Source organism: Eschrichtius robustus, chromosome 10, assembly GCF_028021215.1.
Source record: "Eschrichtius robustus isolate mEscRob2 chromosome 10, mEscRob2.pri, whole genome shotgun sequence".
Taxonomy (NCBI): Eukaryota; Metazoa; Chordata; class Mammalia; order Artiodactyla; family Eschrichtiidae; genus Eschrichtius; species Eschrichtius robustus.
Window position 1 is genome coordinate 68,784,507 of NC_090833.1, and position 16,638 is coordinate 68,801,144.

General features: G+C 34.9%; 1 protein-coding gene and 1 long non-coding RNA gene across 6 annotated transcripts in view; one reads left to right on the forward strand and one right to left on the reverse strand.

Moving 5' to 3' along the window:
* The window catches only part of DENND4C (DENN domain containing 4C), a 130,754-nt gene that overhangs the window by 93,206 nt on the left and 20,910 nt on the right, over positions 1-16,638 (forward strand). For all 4 annotated transcript variants that reach the window (XM_068552562.1, XM_068552564.1, XM_068552563.1 and 1 more), the window contains 6 exons: positions 2,392-2,514; positions 3,409-3,555; positions 6,273-7,435; positions 13,347-13,524; positions 14,243-14,352; positions 14,657-14,832. In XM_068552562.1, coding sequence (XP_068408663.1) covers positions 2,392-2,514; positions 3,409-3,555; positions 6,273-7,435; positions 13,347-13,524; positions 14,243-14,352; positions 14,657-14,832 — 1,897 coding nt within the window. The remainder of the gene's footprint in view (positions 1-2,391; positions 2,515-3,408; positions 3,556-6,272; positions 7,436-13,346; positions 13,525-14,242; positions 14,353-14,656; positions 14,833-16,638) is intronic.
* Positions 1-16,638, reverse strand: part of LOC137770126 (uncharacterized) — a 53,971-nt gene that overhangs the window by 20,407 nt on the left and 16,926 nt on the right. Inside the window, exon 4 of one of the 2 annotated variants that reach the window (XR_011075127.1) lies at positions 3,769-3,945. The exons of the other annotated variant lie outside the window; for it this stretch is intronic. This is a non-coding gene — a long non-coding RNA (uncharacterized lncRNA). Of the gene's footprint in view, positions 1-3,768; positions 3,946-16,638 lie in introns of those variants that run through there. 2 annotated transcript variants of the gene reach the window in all.

Here is a 16,638-nt window from a genome sequence, read left to right on the forward strand (position 1 = left end):
TTTAATCGAAGTACAGTAGATTTACAGTATTGTGTTAATTTCAGGTGTACAGTGATTCAGTTGTATACACATACACACATATATATTCTTTCTCAGATTCTTTTCCCTTATAGATTATTACAAAATATTGAGTATAGTTCCCTGTGCTATATAGCAGGTCCTTGTTGGTTATCTAAATAGCAGTTTTTTTTAAAGCTTAATTCTTTTGTTATATGGCAAACCCAAAGTTTGAATGGCAGTTTAAAAAGTGGTAGAAAGTGAAAAAAATAAAAATAAAAAGTGGTAGACAGTGGAAGGCACTATATTTTTTGTTTTATGTGTTTTTCACTGACATCCTTTATAATGATCCCCTAGTAACTTGCCTTTATTTCAGTTTTAAATGATAGAACATTAAAGCCAAAATAGACTTTTAAAAAACTATTTTGAAATAATTTTAAACTTATTAAATGTTTCAAGAATAGTATGAAGAACTCTTGAATAACTTTTATTTAGATTCATTCACTTTTAGTTTGACACATTTGCTTTATCAGTTTCTTTCTGTACACATGCACTTTTTTCCCCTAAATTATGTGAGAGTAGATTGCATACATCTTGCCCTTTTACCTCTTAATACTTCAGTGGTATTTGCTCTTACATAACCACAGTATAGTTTCCAAATTCAGGAAAACATTATTCTACTCCTTTAATGTACAGTCTGTATTCCAGTGTTGTCAGCTATAATGTCCTTTGTGGTACTTTAACTCCTCTTTAGTCTCCTTTAACCAGGCACAGTTCCCCACCTTTTCTTTGTCTTCCATAACCTTGACCTTTATGAAGAATAAGTCCAGTTATTTTGTGGAATGCTGCCAAATTTGAGTTTGTCTGATGTTTCCCTGTGATTAGATTAGGTTATGCATCCATGGCTCTTCTACAAAAATTATGTTAAATCCTTCTGAGATTATCACAACCCAGAGGCACACAATGTCTGTCTGCCCCTCATTGGTAATGTTAATTTTGATCACTTGATGTCAGTGTTCGGTTTCTATTAGTTACCATTATCCCCCTTGCAGATAATAAGCTATTTGTGAAGAGACACTGAGACTATGCAACAATATCTTCTGTTTCATCACACTTTCTCTTTTAAATTTATCATCCATTGATGATTCTTGCCTGAACCAATCTTTACTGTGATGGCTATAAGGTGGTGATTTTGCTAACTCTATCGTCCCCTCACATTTATAAGATAATATTCTTTGGAATGTTCTTTAGAGATGTCCTCTCATGTTTTTGAGCACTTGCTTTCTTGCATAACAAAACGTTCCTGGCTCATTCTTGTACCTTCCCTGACTGAGCTCTGGAATCAGCCTTTTCTTCAAGGATTTTAGAAACGAAGGTCTGGACTCTAGAAATGCTTACTCCCTCCAGGGTGTTGTCGTTCTAGACTTTTTCAGCAGAGGTAGAAAAAATGTGTACGTATTTTAGAAATACTTCTAATTCCAAATCAGCCCCACAGGTTTTTCTTTGCCTTCCTTCATTTCACTTTTTAAAAATCTCTCTTCTTCCACAGTAAGAATCTTGGCTCCCAACATCATCACATTTACTCATTTGCTCAGTCCTACAGTGCACATAATATAATTTCAGAATTGCTATACCCATTCCCCTGTGAGAAATAAACCTAAGGAGTTTAGGATTTGACTGTTACCCCCCATGACTAGGGTATATACTCAAAATAATGTGTTAAAAGTTACACATTACATTAGTCCTCCCCCATCCTTTCAGTGTGATCGTGTTATTCATAAACAATTGGTTTTGTTTGTTTCCGTGTGCATTCAGTTTTAGTTACACCCTGGCCCTCAGTTTTGTTGATTTAAGTTTTTGTACATGTAGAAGTTAATACATTTCCAAAAATAAAAACAATATGATAACCATATTTAGAGAAGTTTCCTCTCTCTTGATCCCTTCCATCCTATTTTCCCCCATCCCTTGTAGGTAACCAGTTTTATTGTTTTCTGGTTTATTATTCCTGCATTTCTTTTTGCAAAAGTAAGCAGATATATGCTTGTTTTATTTCCACTTCTTTCTTACACAAAAGGGAGCATTCTGTAGATGCACTCCAAAAGAAACTTTCAAAACATCTTATCCAAATCTACTAATTTATAGATAAGGAAATTAAATTAAGATTCACTGCTTCCAAGTGTGTAATGGTTTTTAGTCTTTGATGTTCCTGTTTCTACTGTTCTTTGCTTCTTACCATTGTTGTAAATAAAATGTTTTGTGTGCTTCATGAGCTTTCTTCTCTTCTTTTTTTACAAGTTGAATTGTGTAAGTTGGTGGAATTTCCTTTTGACATTTTATAGCTGGACTATAAATATATGAAAACATTCATATGTCAGCCTACATTCTTTTTAACAGGTGGTCAGTCTGACCAAGGCTATGGGTCTAAGGATGAACTTATAAAGGATGATGCAGAAATTCATGTGCCTGAAGAACAAGTATCAGGAGACTTGATAACTAAAACAAAAGTGCCAACAGAAGGTTAAGTACTGGTATTTACTAGCTTTACTTAGAAAAATACCTATATTAATTAAAAGTCTTATTTGATAATTTTGGTGATAATTTCCAGAAATGTAAAGTCTGGGCTTATAAGATACTATGTACTCTTATATATGATAGATTTTTGGTAGTCTCTGAATTTTAGAATTTAAGAGATCTTTAGAGACTCTGTAGGTCAGCCCTCAACTTTGTAGGAAACTGCAACCCATCAAGGTATTCATTTGCCAGTGTTAAATGACTACTTGGTGACAGAATCAGGACTAAACTCTTAGTCATCAAACTTGTATTCCAGTGTACCTTTTATTTTAAAATGCTCTTTCACTAGAAGTCCTTCAAATATCTAAGTCGATATTTTTCATTTCTAGGTTCCAATACAGTAGGTTCTAGGTTCCAATACAGACTGTGTAGTTTTCCTTTTTTTAGGGGACTCATTGAGATAGAAATGAGAAATGATTTGTAGTAGCCATTTTAAGGAAATATGGAGGAATATTTTGGCTTTTTGATAATACGATGTTCTTCCTATCCTCTTACAAAAAAGTACACTTTCTTTAATGATGTCACTTACTTTATGCTGTAGAATTATGCAGAAGAAAGCCCCTCTCCTACTTGACAAGTGATGAGGAGTGTGACAGAAGGCCAAAGCCTTAATTTATTCGCTCAGGAATGCTCAAGTTAGGATTATGAATGTTAAAATAAAGCATTTATTTCAGTTAGTACTGGCAAAATTTATGGCATAAAATAAATCAGTAATAAAATAGAGAAAAAGTATTCACCCCCACTTAGAGAAAAAGTACGTAAAATATATTAAAAAAATACTTTGTTTCTGTTCAATACTGGCAAAAATAGGAATGATAACATCCAAATATTTTTTCCCAGAGGTATGCGATGTCTCTGCTGTTGTGGCCAAACATTCACCACCTAGTGCAGAGCCCCAGAGTCCTACTGAACCTCCTGCATGGGGCGGCAGTATTGTGAAAGTTCCATCTGGTATATTTGATGTCAACGGCAGGAAAAGTAGCACTGGTGAGTCTTTTACATATTGATTATTACATATTTAAAATATGCTTCTATAGGTACACGTGTGTCTTTAATGACATTATAAATTGCTAACTTAATTGTAATGAACATGCTAAAGAGCCAGAAGTAAGCTGAATCCTATAAATGTGCTAAAGAAGAAATTAAAATAGTTATTTAAAGATAATTCATTTTTAAAAGGAAGGGTATTAAGTGTGTTTAGTTGTTATTTGGAATACCTTTTCTTATTATAGTGCTTGTTCTGAGTTCCGTCCTCCTTTCCTATGGTTGATAATGAGAGAGGACTGTAGGACGGGCCTGCTATACTCATCCTGAACAGAGAGGCAGTTATGTGGTCAAATTCCAAAGGGCTTGTGTGCGGCAGGGTAATTCCTAAGCCTGAAGGGAAATGGAAGAAAAAGATTCACATCACTTAACGTTCTGCACAAAAATACCAGCGGGTCTTTAATTTTTGCCCAATTATTCTAGGTACCCTGAGCCACTTTCTTTTTATGGTTAAGCATTTGTAATGAATAACTCTGTTGTGTGTGACTCCCATGAATTTGAGTTTACTGCCTTCCATTATGTGTAGTCCTCCCAAGTACCCTTAAGGCATACGTCTAAGTGTATGATTTTAAAAGACAATGAAATTGGCCTGCGTCATTTGCCTTTTGTTAGTAGTAGCTACAATTCACTTCCCTAAAGTCAGCTGTCTATCTGTAAGTGTATCTATTGTATGACTTTATAGAAATTAATTCGCTCAGCTTTTTAAGTCAATGTGGAAATACTCGTTATTCCTAAAGTTTTTTTTTTAATTGTGATACCAAGTTCGGTTATTTTACAGGGGGTGAGGGGGTAGTGTTTTGCTAATGAGGTGGAGCTACATGTTTTTTGAAAAAAATAATTGATATATATATTGTTTATCCCATTTTCCCAACCTATTGATAGCAGGTTAAAAAAAAAAAAAAAAAAAGGAGGGCAGAGTTTTCTTCATCAGAGGTTTAGAATCTTCTCAGAATATTGAAATGGACATGGTCTGGGGACTGGTGCATTTTCTTCTCTTTTTATTGATCTTATTTCCATGTTACATTTTGATGTAGGAAGATTTATTCTATTAAGAAAAGAGGAGGTGGGCTTCCCTGGTGGCGCAGTGGTTGAGAATCTGCCTGCCAATGCAGGGGACACGGGTTTGAGCCCTGGTCTGGGAAGATCCCACATGCTGCGGAGCAGCTGGGCCCGTGAGCCACAATTACTGAGCCTGCGCGTCTGGAGCCTGTGCTCCACAAGAAGAGAGGCCGCGATAGTGAGAGGCCCGCGCACCACGATGAAGAGTGGACCCCGCTTGCCGCAACTAGAGAAAGCCCTCACACAGAAACGAAGACCCAACACAGCCATAAATAAATAAATAAAAATTTAAAAAAAAAAAAAAAAAAAGAGGAGGTGGTAATGAGGCTTTTGCCAATATATCAAACAGTCAATTTTATTTTAAAATTGAACAAAATGTGACACTAAATTTCCTAGAAATGATATGAGAACCAGTAAATTTGCAAAGATCTTTTCTCAAATATTGGTAAAAGTTTTCAAAGCAGGTACAAACTTCGGAGTTATAAAATAGGCTAATTTAATTCCCTTAAGTGCTTTAAAAATATCTCTAAATGCTTATTATTCTGTTTAATTGGAATGATTATGATTATTAGTAGATACCAATTTGGAATATTAAAAAGAACCTTGAAATCAATTTGGAAGATTAAAAAAAAGATCTTATCAATGACAACTTTGCCCCCCAAACTCCCAGGTCATTATACTTTTTAAAAAACAAATGAGAATCCTGAATATGAATGGGTAGACTTAAGTTCTGCTAGTGATGCAACTAGAAATAGCTTTTGGTCTTGGCGTGGAAAAAATTGCATGGTAGCAAAGAGTTAACGACTGCCTGCATCCCCCAAAGCTGGGGGAGGTTCCTACAGACACTGGCATAATTTTGTTCCACTTGCTCAAACAAGATTGACCTCTGTGAGGGCTGGGATTATGTCCGTTTTATTCTCCATTGTACTCTTAGCACCTCACATAGTGGGTGCTAGTAGGAATTCAGATATTTGTTGAAGGAATAAACATATCTGAAAAAATTCTGGCTATTCAGATTTTATCAGGCTTCTTGGAATTTGCCGATTCTAAGCGCTCCATTCTAGATCCTTTTACTTTGGAGAAGTAAGGCTTTGGCTATAGCAAATATATAATTTCTCTATGATTATGAATTTGCTTTCTGCAGGGTAGATTCCTGGCAAATACTTGTTGAATTAGATATATGAAACCCAAGACAGAAGAGATTATTTCTTTTTAGGTCTGCTATTTAATGTGGAATATATTTCTTAAACTGAATATAAAACTCTTAAAATATAAAACATGTTTATAGATGTATATTTATTGATAGATGTCATATCTTTTAGTGAACAATACAGGTATATACAGTGTATATTGCACGATCTTTTTAAAAAATGTATGTGTATATGCATAGAGGATGAAAGGCAGATTATACATTAAAATGTTATCTCTGAGAGGCAGGGTTGAATGGAGTAATTTTTGGACTTTTTCTGTATACCATCTTACCTTTCTGAATCTTTAACTCTGAGTATGTGTCACTTTCAAAAATTAGAAAAAAAACATTTTTATAAAAGTTACATCAGAAAATAGAGATTTATTTTTAATATTGTACTTTCTCTTTTTAGGTAGTACATCAAATGTACTGTTTTCTACTCAAGATCCAGTTGAAAATGCAGTCTTTGGCGAAGTTACTAATCTCAAGAAGAATGGTGATAGAGGAGAAAAAAGACAAAAGCATTTTCCGGAGAGAAGCTGTAGTTTTAGTTCTGAAAGTCGAGCAGGAATGTTGCTTAAGAAGAGCAGTTTGGACTTGAATTCAAGTGAAGTGGCTATCATGATGGGAGCAGATGCCAGGATTCTCACAGCAGCATTGACGAGTCCTAAGACTTCTCCACTTCATATTGCAAGAACCCATAGCTTTGAGAGTATTAGCTGTCATCCAGCTGACACTAGGACTCGTGTGTCTGAAAGCACTTGGGATTCTGAGCGCAGATCTTCATCGGTGTTAGAGATGCTTGAGGAAAGCCAAGAGTTCATAGAACCTGTGGTTGATGAAAATGTAGCTAAAACTACTGTGACAAAGGATGCATGTGACAGCCTACAAAATGACAGTCATCAGTCCAGAGACTTGAAAGCAGGATCCAAAGATCTAGTAAATAAGAGAAGTAGTTTATGTGGTGTTGCTAAAGCTATTGAGAGGGAAGATGTTGAAACTGGACTAGATCCTTTGTCACTTTTAGCCACTGAATGTATAGGAGAAAAAACTCCTGATTCAGAAGATAAGTTGTTTTCTCCAGTTATTGCACGTAATCTGGCTGATGAAATTGAAAGCTATATGAATCTAAAGAGTCCCTTGGGTAGCAAGTCTTCTAGTATGGAATTACATGAAGAGGGAAACAGAGAGCCTGGCACTACCAGTGCATTTATCCACCCTTTAGAGAGGAGATCAAGCCTACCTTTAGATCATGGTCCTGCAGCACAGGAAAGTCCTGAAAGTGAAAAGAGCTCCCCTGCAGTGTCCAGATCTAAAACTTTTACTGGGCGTTTCAGGCAACAAACTCCCTCTCGAGGTCATAAAGAACGTTCAGCTTCTTTATCAGCACTGGTCCGTTCTTCACCACATGGCTCATTGGGTTCTGTGGTAAATTCTTTGTCAGGGCTAAAGCTGGACAATATACTCTCAGGGCCCAAGATGGATGTGCTAAAATCTGGTATGAAACAAGCAGCTACAGTAGCCAGTAAGATGTGGGTAGCTGTATCATCTGCCTACAGCTATTCAGATGATGAGGTAAGAGTGTTTTATGTGTGTCATCTATCTGATGTTGGAATGTTTGGAGTATTTTTTAATATATACATTATTATTTAGATATTTCTGGTAACTTTTTTATATTTTAAAACATGCATATCCTACTTCTTTCTTGAAATGACTTCAACATACATGTAAGGAAATAAATAATGAAGAAATAGAATATCAGGACTACTTTATAATTCCACAGCCCAGTCTAAACTAACACATTAAGTCTATTGATTTGAAAGAACTAATGATTAATGTTTGATTTAATAATGTTATATTTGCCTAGCACTTCACTTTTTTAAATAGCTGTCACCTGTGTTATCTCTTTAAGATATGTGAAGTCACTCTACAACTTAATCAATAGATTTCATACTGCACAACAAAAACTGCTAACTATTTATTTATTTTGGCTGCACGGGGTCTTAGTTGCGGCACGTGGGATCTTCGTCGCGGCATGTTTAGTTGCGGTATGCGGGATCTTTAGTTGCGGCATGCAGACTTCTTAGTTGTGGCATGCATGTGGAATCTAGTTCCCCAACCAGGGATCGAACCTGGGCCCCCTGCATTGGGAGCACAGAGTCTTACCCACTGGACCACCAGGGAAGTCCCCCAAACTGCTAACTTTATATTGAAGTTCAGTTGATCTACAATACTGTATTAGTTTCAGGTGTACAGCATAGTGATTCAGTTTTTGCACATTATATTCCATTATAGGTTACTATGAGATATTGGGTATAATTCCCTGTGCTAGAAAGTAAACTCCTGTTGCTTATCTATTTTATGTATAGTAGTTTGTATCTGTTAAACCCATACCCCTAATTTGTCCCTCTCCCCTTCCTCTTTGGTAACCATAAGTTTGTTTTCTATTTCTTTGAGTCTGTTTCTGTTTTGTATATACATTCATTTGTATGACTTTTTAGATTCCACATATGAATGATATCATACAGTATTTATCTTTCTCTGTCTGACTTACTTCACTAAGCATTAATATTCTCTAGGTCTCTCCATGTTGCTACAGATGGCAATATTTCATTCTTTTTAATGGCTGAGTAATATTCCAGTGTGTGTGTGTTTGTGTGTGTGTATGTGTGTATCACATCTTCATGATCCAATCATCTGTTGATGGGCACTTGGGTTGCTTCCATGTCTTGGCTGTTGTACATAGTGCTGCTATGAACATTGTGGTACATGTCTCTTTTAGAATTAGTGTTTCCTATTTTTCTGGATATATACTCAGGAGTGCAATTGCTGGATCTTATGGTAGTTCTAGTTTTAGTTTTTTAAGGAACCTCCATACTATCTTCCATAGTGGCTGCACCAATTTACATTTCCATAAAAAATGTATGAGGACTCCCTTTTCTCCACATCCTCTCCAACATTTGTCATTTGTAGACATTTTGATATAGACATTTTGACAAGTGTGAAGTGATACCTCTTTGTGGTTTTGATTTGCAGTTCTTGAATAATTAGTCATGATGAGCATCTTTTCGTGTGCCTGTTAGCCATCTGTATGTCTTCTTTGGGAAAATATCTATTCAAGTCTTCTGCCCATGTTTTGATTGGATTGCTTGTTTTTTTTTATATTAAGCTGTATCAGCTGTTTGTATATTTTGGGTAAGTTGCATCATTGCAGATATTTTCTCTGATTCCATAGGTTGTCTTTTTGATTTGTTGATGGCTTCCTTTGCTGTGCAAAAGCTTTTAAATTTAATTAGGTCCCATGTGTTAATTTTTGCTTTTATTTATTTTGCCTTAGGGGACAGATCCAAAAAATACTGCTATGATTTATGTCAAAGAGTGTCCTGCCTATGTTCTCTTCTAGGAGTTTTATGGTTTCAGGTTGTATATTTAGGTCTTTAATCCATTTTGAGTTTATTTTTGTATATGGTGTGAGGGAATTTTCTAATCCCATTGTTTTACCTGTAGCCGTCCAGTTTTCCTAGCACCACTTGTTGAAAAAACTGTCTTTTCTCCATTGTATATACTTGCCTCCTTTGTCATAGATTAATTGATTGTAGGTGTGTGGGTTTATTTCTGGGCTCTCTGTTCTGTTCCATTGATCTATGTATCTGTTTTTTTGTGCCAGTACCACACTGTTTTGATTACTGTAGCTTTGCAGTATAGTCTGAGGTCTGGGAGGTTTATACCTCCTGCTTTATTCTTTTTTTCTCAGGATTGCTCTGGCAATTTGGGGCCTTTTGTGGTTCCATATAAATTTTAGGATTATTCTATTTCTGTGAAAAATGATAGGAGATGCAATCTGTAGATTTCTTTGGGTAGTGTGGCCATTTTAAGAATACTGATTCTTCCAATCCAAGAGCATGGGAATATCTTTCCATTTCTTTTAATCATTTTCACTTTCCTTTATCAATGTTTTATAGTTTTCAGTGTGTAGGTCTTTAACCTCCTTGATTAAGTTTATTCCTAGGTTTTTTTCTTCTTTTAATGCAGTTTTAAATGGGATTTTTTTTAACTTTCTCTTTCTGATATTTCATTACTAGTGTATAGAAATGCAACAGATTGCTGTATATTAATCTTGTATCCTTCAACCTTGCTGAATTAATTTATTCTAAAAGTTTTTGGGTGGGGACTTTAGGGTTCTCTGTATAGAGTATCATGTCATCTGCAGTCCCTTCCAATTTGGATACCCTTTTTTCCCTTGTTTGATAACTTTGGCTAGTACTTCCAATACTATGTTAAATAGAAGGGGTGAGAGTAGGCATCCTTGTCTTGTTCCTTAATTTAACAGGAAAGCTTTCATCTTTTCACCATTGAGCATTATGTTGGCTGTGGGTTTGTCATAAATGGCCTTTATTATGTTGAGATATGTTCCTTCTGTACCCACTTTGATGAGAGTTCTTATGATGAATGGATGTTGAATTTTGTCAAATACTTTTTCAGCATCTATTGAAATGATCATGTGGTTTTTGTCTTTCTTTTTGTTAGTGCCATGTGCCACATTAATGGATTTGCGTATGTTGAAACATCCTTGTGTCCCCAGAATAAGTCCAGCTTGATCATGGTGTATGATCCTTTTTATATGTTGTTTGATTTGGTTTGCTAATATTTTGATGAGGATATTTGCATCTATATTCATCAAGAATATTGGTCTGTAATTTTCACTTTTTGTAGTATCTTTGTCTGGTTTTGGTATCAGGGTAATAGTGGCCTTGTAGAATGAGTTTGGGAGTGTTTCATCCTCTTTAATAATTTGGAATAGTATTAGAAGGATAGGTTTTAGCTCTTCTTTACATGTTTGGTAGAATTCCCCAGTGAAGCTGTCTGGTCCTAGACTTTTGATTGCAGGTAGTTTTGTTATTGGCAATTCTATTTCACTTCTAGTAATTGGTCTCTTCAAATTGTCTATTTCTTCTTGACTCGGTCTTGGCAGGCTGTATGTTTCTAAAAATTTGTCCATTTCTTCTACGTTGCCTGATGTGTTGGGATATAAATGTTCTTAGTATTCTGTTATTTTTGTATTTCTATGGTATTTGTTATTTCTACTCTACTCTTTTCATTTCTTATTTTGTTTATTTGGGTCCTCTCTCTTCTTCTTGGTGAGCCTGGCTAGAGGTTTGTCCATTTTTGTTTATCTTTTCAAAATACCGGCTCTTAGTTTCATTGATTTTTTTCTATTATTTTTTTATCTCTATTTTATTTCCTCTCTGATCTTTATTATTTCCTTCCTTCTGCTGACTTTGGGCTTTGTTCTTCTTTTTCTGATTCTTTTAGGTGGTAGGCTAAGTTGTTTGAGATTTTCCTTGTTTCTTGAAAGAAGGCCTGTCTCACTGTGAATTTCCCTCTTAGAACTGCTTTTGCAGGTACCCATAGGTTTTATAAAGTTATGTTTTACTTTTCATTTGTCCCAAGGTGTTTTCTGATTTCTTTGATTTTAGCATTGGCCCATTGGTTTTTTAGTAGCATGTTGTTTAGTCTCCATGTGTTTGTTCTTTTCCCATTTTTCTTTCTCTAGTTGATTTCTAGTTTCATACTGTTGTGGTCAGAAAAGATGCGTGGTGTAATTTCTATCCTCTTAAATTTTTTGAGGCTTGTTTGTGACTTAGTATGTGGTCTTTCCTGGTGAATGTTCCATGTGCACTTGAAAAATGTGCATTCTACAGAATAGAATGTGTATTCTGGTTTTGGATGTAATGTCCTTTAGAGATCAGTTAAGTCCAACTCGTCTATTGTGTCCTTTAGGACCTCTGTTGCCTTATTGATTTTCTGTCTGGATGATCTGTCCATTGATGTCAGTGGGGTGTTAAAATCTCCTACTGTTATTGTATTAGTGTCAGTTTCTCCCTTTGTGTCTTTGCTTTATTTATTTAGGTGATCCTGAATTGGGTGCATATATGTTAATGACTTTAAGATCCTCTTTTTGTATTGATCCCTTTATCATTATATAATGCCCTTCTTGTCTTTTGTTATAGCCTTTGAAAAACTGCTAATCCTTTTAAAAATCATCATAAAGAGAATTAATCATAATATCTTTTTGTGAAAATAGGAGTGGGCAAATTTTGTATTTAAAGAACTTAGAAGGTCAGTTAAGGAAAGACAAAATAAGCTAACTTCAAAAGCATCTTAACCTGGCATTATATTTAAAACAAAAAAAAACCAGTGTGAGCCATTTCACTTTTGAAATTTTATCTAACAGTGTTAAATAAAAAGCTTTCTATAGAGTAATTTGGACTTGGAATATATGACTGTTAATTCCAGGTGGTTGCAGATCTTAATCTTTCTTTTCTTTTCATTACTATCGCCCTAGTACCATTGACTGCAAAGGCAAATAGGATATACCTAATAAATATTTTCAAGTGAAGGAATGAATAAAAAGTCGAAAATATTCATAACTTTTATCCAGAATTTAAGAAAATATTTAGGGATATGTGTAAAAATAGCTCAAGTGAATTCAGCAGTGTAACTCATATAAAATTTACAGGATTCTGAATGTTTAAGCAGTAGAGGATTTACTAAATTCTTAATAATACATCAGTAAATCAGATAAGGTTGCAGGGATTTAAATAATGTAGAAGATTTAATGATAAACTACATGAGAAGAATGGGTTAAAAATATCCTATTTTGTAAAAATGTATTATGTATGCATATTTTTGACTAGAAGGATATACATCAAGATTTTTACTGTAATGTGTGGATGTTGATATTATAAGTGTTTTATTTCCTGTTTTGCATATCTATTTAATTTTTTAAAATCATTTAATATGGTTTTATAACAAGGAAGACAAGTCTTTCTCCTTTAAAGCAAAAATTAAAAAGGAAACTGCTTATTGAAATGTTTTCTATCTAAAGCATCAACAGTCACTTATAGTGGTTAAGAACTCAGTGTTCAGAACTTTGTTCATGTTTTATTCCTCTAATAATGATGGTTGTATTCAGAATAATCATATTGCCAGCTAAAATTCTCACCACAACCTTATTTTAATGTACTTATATTATCCACATTTTTCAGATAATATAATTAAAAGTTATGGAAGTTAAGTAATTTCTGCAAGGTCACATACCTAATATGTGAAGGGGGGCCAACACCACAATCTGGCTGACTCTTGGAAGCCCCTCCTCTACTTGGACTGGGGTCCCTGATTACACTGGGCATAGTGAGCGTCTAGAGTTCCTTCATTTTATAATTTTGAATATTGGAATAAACCCCACACTCCTAATATACACTAGGAGCACAGCATAATCTTGAAGCATAGGTCATTGCTTGAATGTCTTAGAGTATGGAAGAGAAATTCCAAATAACAGAAAGAGTTCATGGTTTTGAAACATACGATGATGACGATTTATTTAATTACAGATGAGTTTAATTCTGAAAAGGGTAGAGTGAATATATTCTCATTGGGGAAGGTATTACTTATGTATGTGGGATTTTATTCTTTTCAATTAAAGGAGGAAACAAAGAGAGATTACAGCTTCCCAGCTGGCCTTGAAGACCATATTTTAGGAGAGAATATATCACCTAACACGAGTATCTCAGGGCTGGTCCCTAGTGAACTTACCCAGAGCAACACAAGCCTTGGCAGTAGCAGCAGCAGTGGAGATGTAGGTAAACTGCATTACTCACCAGGTAAGGGGAAGGATCGTCCTTTCTTCTAATTTATAGAAAATTAATTTTTAATTTATGCCCATACTTCTTCCTCCCTGCACCACACACACAGTAAGCCCCATTTGTTGAGAGGATCTGATATAGTCACACCATATTATCACTGTTATTTTATATGATCTGCAAGTACTGTAGTCACCCACTGAGTTTATTTTTAGTTATGTACATTTATGGATTCTATCATTAGTTCTCAAACTTTAGGGTGTCTCAGAATCACTTGGGGAATTTGTTTAAAAGTATATACAGGTATCCAAGCCCTAGGTTAAAACTTTTGAGACTTAATCTGTGGGATGGGACCTTAAGAATGTATATTTTTGACCAGCTCTCCAGGTGAATCAGATATTTACTAGAGTTGGAGAATTTCTGTGCTGTATCACTGAAATTTCCTAGTTCTGTGTTATTTTTTAAAATTGTAATTTTATTCATTTTCTCCAACTTTCTATTATGAAAAATTTCAAATATCCTAAAAAGTTGAAAGAATAATATAGTGAACAATCATATGTTCTCTACCTAGATTTAGTTAACTGTTGTTAACCTTTCCTCTGTGTATATACATAAGTACATTTTGATACTAAACCGTTTGAAGATAAATTGCAGACTTCATGATATTTCCCCCTAAGTATGCATTTCCAAAGAATAAGGACATTTTCATACATGTGTTATGATGTTTACTTCTCTCTAGGTGAACTTCCATTTCCAAGAGGCATAAAAGGGCAGGACTTTGAAAAGTCAGATCATGGTTCTTCTCAAAACACCAGCATGTCCAGCATCTATCAGAATTGTGCAATGGAGGTAAAAGTTCTGTACTCTGTCCATGATAAAGTGGCTGTAAACATATTTTTATTTCAGAATGGCATTTAACAGAATTCTATACCTTTATGGACAGAATAATAAAATAAGTCATTTTGTTGAATTTGCTTGATGTCTTATGTAAACAAGGCAATAAACTGGTAGTTTTACCTGTAAAGTAATTGAACTGTTATTCCAAGTGTGATCAACAAAATAAATACAATTCTATGTTTGTCTCAAGAGGATGGCCTATTAAGACTGATTTTCACTGTGGAGGTTCTCAGTATGTGTACTTTTCTGCTCTTAGGTTTTGATGTCAAGTTGTTCACAGTGCAGAGCTTGTGGAGCTTTAGTTTATGATGAAGAAATTATGGCTGGATGGACGGCAGATGATTCAAACTTGAATACAACCTGTCCCTTCTGTAAAAGCAACTTCTTGCCTCTTCTCAACATAGAATTTAAAGACTTGAGAGGCTCTGCAAGGTTAGTATTGTAAAAGCTCCCTTAAAGAGGTAAGCGTCCCCCAAGAGGCATGACTCCTGGGGGAAGAGTGAAATAGTCATGGTATGCTCCAGGTGTTCCTTTCCTCACCCTCTTGCACTTTCAGTATTTGAGTAGAAAATACTAATAGGTAGGAGACCGCTTTTCCATTTTATTTAACAAATGATTATCAGTAGTAGTTAATTCTCGGAGCTAAACTTTATAAATTATATAATTATTACATAGATTATATAATTATTATAGATAATTCCGAACTCTAACGTTAGTCATTATTTTAATATTTCTGCCTCGATGACCTTGATTATGTGTTCTGGAGCCGCCCCCGCCCCACCCCCCAAAAAAAGGTGGAAGGGGCTTTAGCTTTTCTCTTAACTTGTTGCCCCTTTATGTTGGTGCTCTGTACTGTGAAATGACCGAATTCTAGGCATTGGAAAGGAGAGGCTGATCTATAATCAGTCATTAAGTAATTGAGAGTTTGGTAACTGTTATGCTGACTTAAAGTACTTATACTTAATATTCTATTTGCTTTATGGAACAAACTACCTTTATCTACTTTTTAAAAATTTCCAGTCACAGAGGTGTCTCCTCTCTATTTTTCCTGTTAGCTTCAGTGTGGAGCTGAGTGAAACCATACTCTGATTCCTGATGCACTGTCATCATTGGTTTGTGCAAGGGCCCTCTTTTATTATCTTCCTCCCCTCACCATTCCCCACTCTCATTATTTTACCCAACAGAAACATTGACTCCGCTATGTGTGATAAATCCTTGAATATATAACCTTATAAATAATGTTGTTTTGCATGATTATGTATTTTTAACGTACATGATTAGAATGATGCTGAAAATCTCAATTTATTTCTTTTTATTACTCAGTTTAAAATCTGAGTTGCTATATGTACATCTAATTTATTCCTTTTCTCCTATAGGAAGTTAATACCTCCTTTTACTTATCCACTGTCATAGTGCTGGGTATTTCAGTTGCTTCCAGTTCTCTGTTACTATAAACATCACTGTACTGTTGCAGTACACTGCAAAACATATGTCCCCTTCTGGACTTATGAAGTAATTTCTTTCAGAATAATAGTCTTAGGAGTGAGATCATTGGGTTCTTTCCATACATGATTTCAATAAACACTGGAAGATTGCTTCCCAGATGGCTACACTCCTACTTGTAGTGCCCCAAAACTCTCATTTCTGTACATCCTTACCGGCATTTGGTATGATCACTTTTCTGATTTTGTGCTCTAATGATATAAAGTAGTATGTCATTTTTGTTTGAATGTCTCTGAATATTAGTGAGTTTGGATATCTCTTCATATGCTTATTAGTTATTCCAGCATTTTCTATGAATTGCTTGTTTATATCCTTTGCCAATTTTTTAAAGATTTATTTTTTTAATGAGGTAACATTGGTTTATAATGTTTTGTAAGTTTCATGTGTACATTTTATTTCTACTTCTATATACACTACAGTGTGCTCAACACCAATAATTTAGTTTCCATCTGTCACCATATAGTTGACGCTCTTTACCCATTTCATCCTCCCTACCCCTCCTTCACCCTCTGATAAGCACTACTCTGTTCTCTTTTTTGTTCTTCTTTGGTTGGGTTTGTTCTTCTTTGGTTGGGTTTGTTCATTTATTTTGGGTTTTTGTTCTTTATATTCCAGCTATGAATGAAATCATGGTATTTGTCTTCATCTGAAGTATTTCACTTAGTGTGATACCCTCAAAGTCCATCCATGTTGTTGCAAATGGCAAATTTTCATCTTTTTTATGGCTAAGTAGTA